This window comes from Emiliania huxleyi (genome assembly GCF_000372725.1).
Source record: "Emiliania huxleyi CCMP1516 unplaced genomic scaffold EMIHUscaffold_491, whole genome shotgun sequence".
NCBI classification, from domain to species: Eukaryota; Haptophyta; order Isochrysidales; family Noelaerhabdaceae; genus Emiliania; species Emiliania huxleyi.
In genome coordinates, this window is record NW_005198311.1 from 705 (window position 1) to 6,582 (window position 5,878).

The window sequence follows — 5,878 nt, forward strand, 5'->3', positions numbered from 1 at the left end:
TCGTTGCCGGAGCGAGAAGGGGTACGAGAACATCTCCCCAGATCTCCCCAGATCTCCCCAGATCTCGTTGCCGGAGCGCGAGAAGGGGTACGAGAACATCTGGCCGATCGGCTGGTACGAGATGTTGCGGTTCTTGCCTGCGCCACAAGGGCGGCGAGGCGTGAGGAAGATATGGGGAGATCTGGGGAGATATGGGGAGATTGCCTGCGCCACAGGGAGGCGAGGCGTGAGGAGCCTAGGGCTCGAGCTCAGACATGGGGAGATATGGGGAGATGTGGGGAGATGTGGGGAGGTATGGGGAGATATGGGGAGATATGGGGAGATATGGGGAGATATGGGGAGATGTGGGGAGGTGTGGGGAGGGATGGGGAGGTATGGAGAGATGTGGGGAGGCATGGGGCGAGGCGTGAGGAGCCAACGCTAGAGGCCGTCCTCGCATTCGCCTTCCTGGGGGCCCAGTGCTTCCTTCTGACTGCCGTCGCTGTCTCTCCCTTGTCTCGACTGCTCGTGCCTGTGTGTCTTTGGCCCCGGGGCTGTGTCTTTGGCTGTGTGCTTGCGTGAGGAGCCTAGGGCTCGCGCTGAGAGGGGGGGTGTCGACCCTCGCGTGGGACTCGGCGCGTTGCCTGTCTGGCTAGCCGCTCTCTGCCAGTCTGCCCGTTCTCTCGACTGTCCGTGGCGTGCGATCTGGGCCCCCGGGGGTGTGCTGCTGCGGTGTGAAGAGGTCGCCTCTCCCCACAGCCGCTCCAGGCGCGGGGAGTGCGTGGCGGGGTCCGTCGGACCAGGCTCCCCCGCCGAGGGGCTGGAGGCATCCTGGCGAGATCTCGCCGAGATCTCGGCTAGCGGTGCCAATCTCGGCTGCATCTCGGCTACATCTGCCGTCGAGCAGCCTGCCCTCGCGCTGCTCCTGCATGCCCGAGATCCACGAGCAGTGCTTCATGCCCGACAGCCGAAGGCAGGTCCGCGCGCAGAAGGCGGGGTGCTTGCCGAGCGAACGAGCCGCCTGCACCCACTCGTGGAACGCCTGCAGACACGCGTCCCCGCGCCGTCCGGGACATGTCGTGGAAGTGTCCAGCCCGCGAGAGGCTGTGGGACCTCGACGGCGGCCCAGAAGGTTGCGGGGGTGCGGTCCTTCGGCTGCCACCACAGCGCCTGCGGTTCAGACTCCGAGACACTTCCGAGACACTTCCGAGAACCCTCCGAGCCGTGTGCCGTGCCGCCCGCGGCATCGGCGGCGCCTGGAACATCTGCTCCTGCACGAGCGTCATCGGCATCAGCTCGGAGAGGCGCATCATCACCGCGGTCAGGAAGTGGTGCCCCGTCCCCTCGGCCCCCGCCACGAAGATCAGGTTCGTCGGCGCCACGCCCGGTGCGCTGCCCCCGCCGCCCTCGGCCGACGCTCGCGCGTACGGCCTGTGGACGCGTCGCGGACGCGTCACTGGACACGGCGGCGTGGAGGTGGGGTGCGGCGGTGTGAGTCGGGGTGGGCGTGTAGAGGCGCGGCTGGAGCGGAGCCGGAGGCGCGGCGCCGTGCGGTGTGTGTGAGTCGTCGCTGGAGTGGCGGCTGACGCGCGCCGCCAAAAGGTCTCGTCGATCGGCGTCTCGATCTTGAGCCGCCGCTTGACGTTGCGCAGAAACTCGACCTGCGACTGCTGCCCGAAGCCGTCGCTCGGCGGCGGGCTCGGGGCGGAGGCGTCGCTGTCAGAGGCGTCAGAGGGCAGCGGCGACGACGCGGAGCTGTCGGCCGGCGCTGACCTGTCGGGGCCTGGGTCGGCGAGAAGAGCAGCGCCGTCGTCAGGCTCCTCGCTGTAGCTACCAGCGACCTCATACGCGCCGCGAGAGTCGAAGCGGCCTCGCAGCCCACCCTTGTGCAGGAGCTGCGACTGGATGACTGCAGAGGAGAAGCAGACGGCCGAGAGCGAGATCGTGGCCCACGTCATGAGCCGCAGCACGGACAGGGAGCGCTCGGGAGGGGCGGCGGCGGCGGAGCCGGCGGCAGCGGACGGCGCCGTGTACGCCTCCGACGCGAGCCGAGTTGGAGCCGTTCTCGCCATACGGTGAGGGAAGTGGCGCAGAGGAGGCAGGCGGGAGAGCGACCGGCGGGCACCTTAAAAAAAAAAGGAAATCTTGTTAGCTCTCCGGCCCTGGATGTGAGGTTGCCGACTGCACTCCAAGTGCTCCAAGTCGCGACGACACTCACACAGCTTAAAATCCCTGTGTGGTGGCGGCGTGCCGTCCTCCCATCCCTCCCTTGGGTTGTGTGTTTGTTGTTTCTTTCTTTTCGTGTTGACTGTTGTGCGACCAGCTTTTGTTGTAAAATTCTTTCTTTTCAGCACACGGGAGAATTGGAGACAGAGTTTTTTTTGTTTTTGAGAATTGGCGAGAGACTGCGAAGAGATGGGAAGAGGCTGCAGACGCCTTCAAGGGTGGGCGGACGGCTAGCACCACACTCGTCACTCCTCTCCAGCAACCATTGAGCTTTGAGGGGAGGACGGCACGCCGCCACCACACGGCGACGGGATTTTAAGGAGAGCTGGAGGAAGATGGAAGTAACAAGTATCGATTACATTAACATCCCAGCTCGAGCCTCCACGCATCACGGTAGTACTGCCACCTCTACTCGACCCACGTAGTAGTACACTCTCTCAGCCTGTCGCGCGCGCGGGCGATGCGGGCGAAGGCAGCTCACGCCTTCTTGTACTCCTCCGAGGCCCAGAGCAGGATGGGCTGCTCCTTGTCCGAGCACGGCGCCTCGCCCGGGGGCAGCGCCTCGTTCGCCTCTGCGTTGACGGCGGCCCAGAGCGGGTGGGCGACGTAGCGGATGCCGTGACTCGGCAGCACGACCACGATGGTCGACCCCTTGGCCTCCGGGCGCGCCGCCACGTCGAAGGCGTACTTGATGGCCGCGCCCGACGAGGGCCCAACCATCATTCCCTCGGCCGACGTCACCTGCAGGCACGTCGCGACGGCCTCCGAGGTCGCGACGTGCCCCCACTCGTCGACGACGCCGCGCGGTGCGTCCGACAGCTCCTCGGGCGCCTGAGGGGAGGTCGCGTGAGCCTCAGCTGGCTGGTGGGGCGCTGTAGGGACTTGGCTGTCCCTCTCGCGTGCCTTGCCGAAGCCGTCGAGGAACTGGGAGTGGACGCCGGGCGCCCAGCCGACGACGCCGTGCGGCTTGGGCGAAGCGCCGGTGTGCACGCGCGCCTCGGTCGGCTCGAGCGCGATCACCTGGTGGAGGTGAACTTCTCCCCACGCTGGTGTGGGGCAGAGGGGCCACGTCTAGAGACGGGGACATTGAAAGTCCAGAGAGCGGTGTGGTTGAGCGGTGCGTGCGTGTGTGCGCGTGTGCGGTCACCCGGCACTTTGGGTTGACCGACTTGAGGTACTTACCGACCCCGGCGACGCAGCCACCCGTGCCGATGCCGTGGATGAAGTAGTCGACCGCGCCGCCGGCCTGCTTCCAGATCTCCGGTCCGGTCGTCCTCTCGTGCACCGCCGGGTTGTCCGGGTTGCCCAGCTGGTTTGGCCACCAGTAGTGCGGGTTCGCGGCGAGCTGGTCCTTGACGTACTTGAGCGCACCGGGCGCGCCGAGCGACGGATTGAAGAGGTGGACCTCCGCGCCAAACTGGCGGCAGATCAAGTAGCGCTCGAGCATCGGCCGCACCTTGGGCATGATGACGATGCACTTGTAGCCCTTGGCGGCGGCAACCATCGCGTAGCCGATGCCCGTATTCCCAGACGTGAAGTCGATGATCGTGGTCTTGCCCGGCGTGATGTCCCCACGCGCCTCCGCCTCCTCGATCATGTTGAGAGCGATCCGGTCCTTGAGGGAGCCGCCGGGGTTCTGCATCTCCAGCTTGCAGAGAATCGTCGCCTGCTTGGACGCGGCCGGAACGCAGCGGTCCAGCTTCACCATTGGCGTGTTGCCGATTGTCTCAAGGTACGAGCACGCAGGTGGCAGAGGAGCGGTGTCCATGATTGTAGACGCAACGTGATCGCTGTCTGCTATTGCCGCAGCCGCTTCACAGCTGCTCCTGTGGGAAGAGACCACGCTTATGGGTGCGCTTCTTAGCTCCTGCCCCGGATGTGATGCCGACCACGCTCCAAGAAACGACGGATCGCCGAGGCGCAAGGGAGGGATGGGAGGACGGCACGCCGCCACCACACAGGGATTTTAAGGAGAGGAGTGTGGTGCTAGCCGTCGCCCACCCTTGGGCGTCTGCCTCTTCCTATCTCCTATTCCTATCTCTCTTGCAGTCTCTCGCCAATTCTCGCAGCGACCTTCATGCCGCCTCGCGTCTTCTCACTCTCGACGTTCTCTCTCCTGTCGCTTCCTGCAGGCTTCATCCTCTGATTTCTTTCTTTCGCGCAGAAAGAAAAAGAAATTTCGCAAAATCCGGTCGCATGGCGGCGGCAACCCTCATCCTGAAAGCACATCCAGATCGACGAATCGGCCGTCCATTTCTTGCGGCGGGCAGTCCATTACGCGCGAACCGCGACGGCCCATACGACCATCCATCGTGCGCGCGAGCATGCCGCGGGACCGACAGGTGTCACATGTGCCGACGGAGTGGTTCGACGGCGTCTCGGGTGGAGTGGATAGGTGGGATGCGGCCGATGATGATCGCTCCGCCCGCCTAACGGGTCCGCATGAGTCGGATGCGACAATTGCTGGTCCAGGAGCCAAGCTCACTAGCACAGGCGGTGTCTTCAAGGTGGTCGAGCCCGATGCACTCTCTGCCAGCTCCGCGGACGAGCTCCTTGAGACGGACGGCTCCGTGGACCGCACCGGACGCCGGCGATCGATGGCCAACGCCAAGCAGGCTGCCGCGAGCCGAAAGCTTTGGGATTCGGACGCCCGCCCGGCGAATGGCCTAGCCCAGTCGAGTGGCACCGACACGAGGACCGTCACGCCTGAGCCAGCGGCAGGTGAGAAGGCGCCGGGCCGCGCCGCAAAGTCGACCGAGGGCAAGAAGCCGGCAAAGGGAGGCCTGCTGTGGGGGCTCATCCCGGGGGTTTGGAAGAAATGCATCCCAGACAGCGTGACGGCGCCGCCGGGGGAGGAAGGAGAGGAGTGGGAGGTTGTCTCCGAGGCAGCAGACAGCACAAAGGACAGCGCCGAAGCCACGGCGTGCGAGGCGGGCGAGGCTGCGAGACTGCAGGAGGGAGAGCTGACGGGGGCGGCGCAGGCGACAAGCGTGGAGAAGGAGCCCATGGAGGCGGCGGAGGACGGGTCAGCGACAGAGGCCCAGGATACGGCCACGGTCGCGCATCCGAAGGAGACAGGCGTGCCGACCGGGATGAACATCGCATGGGCAGCAGCTTCAGCGGCCCATGGCATAGCCACGGCCGCGCCCACAAAGGAGGCAAACGTGCCGACAGGGGCGCACATCGCATGGGCGGCAGCGGCAGCCCTGCGTCGTGCAGAAACGCCAAAGGCGTCTGCAGGAGAACTCATCGCTCGTTGCAACGAGGAGCTCAGCGCACGGCTGACAGAGGCCCTCAACGATGTCCTCGCCCGCCGTCCCGCCGCACCGCTGAAGAGCATGGCATTGCACCTCCGCACCCACGGAAAGGCCGCCAGCGGGGAGGCCGCGCCGCCAAAGCTATCAAAGGGTGTGTTGCTCGACAAGTCGGTCGCAGAGTACATGGATCGCAACCGGATCGGCGCCGCTCTGGCGAGCATCGCCGCCGAACTGCAGGGCCGCATCTCCGCGCAGATTGACGAACACACTCTCCGGGCGCTCGTGGAGTGCGTCCCCGGGATGCTCGAAGAGGCTAACTCGCGCGGCGAGTGACCAGGCGTGGCGACGACGGCTCGCGCTGCTGTACTCTTGTTACCCATACGCGTTTGTCGTGCGTGTTGTGCCTCCCGGGCAGA

At 65.6% G+C, this 5,878-nt stretch overlaps 2 protein-coding genes across 2 annotated transcripts; both read right to left on the reverse strand.

Moving 5' to 3' along the window:
• Nucleotides 1-631: 631 nt before the first annotated feature.
• Nucleotides 632-2,070, reverse strand: EMIHUDRAFT_459384 (hypothetical protein; the record flags this gene model as incomplete). Its single annotated transcript, XM_005767463.1, has 5 exons — nt 1,573-2,070; nt 1,194-1,410; nt 1,093-1,149; nt 871-1,021; nt 632-666 (listed from the first exon to the last, which is right to left on the reverse strand). The coding sequence occupies exons 1-5, from the start codon at nt 2,049-2,051 to the stop codon at nt 632-634; spliced, it is 939 nt and encodes a 312-aa protein (XP_005767520.1). The 5' UTR covers nt 2,052-2,070.
• Nucleotides 2,071-2,533: 463 nt separating this feature from the next.
• EMIHUDRAFT_445667 (cysteine synthase) lies at nt 2,534-4,088 on the reverse strand. Its single transcript, XM_005767464.1, has 3 exons — nt 3,353-4,088; nt 3,109-3,225; nt 2,534-3,036 (listed from the first exon to the last, which is right to left on the reverse strand). The coding sequence occupies exons 1-3, from the start codon at nt 3,971-3,973 to the stop codon at nt 2,683-2,685; spliced, it is 1,092 nt and encodes a 363-aa protein (XP_005767521.1). The 5' UTR covers nt 3,974-4,088; the 3' UTR covers nt 2,534-2,682.
• Between the last annotated feature and the right edge of the window lie 1,790 nt (nt 4,089-5,878).

What these genes read in the sequence shown, in the direction of transcription:
- EMIHUDRAFT_445667 (XM_005767464.1), bottom strand. Translation starts at nt 3,973, where the DNA reads ATGGACACCGCTCCTCTGCCACCTGCGTGCTCGTACCTTGAGACAATC. An exon ending in CGGTCAACCCAAAGTGCCGG is followed by an intron (nt 3,226 to 3,352) that starts GTGACCGCACAC and finishes CACCTCCACCAG; the next exon opens with GTGATCGCGCTCGAGCCGAC. An exon ending in TCCTCGACGGCTTCGGCAAG is followed by an intron (nt 3,037 to 3,108) that starts GCACGCGAGAGG and finishes ACCTCCCCTCAG; the next exon opens with GCGCCCGAGGAGCTGTCGGA.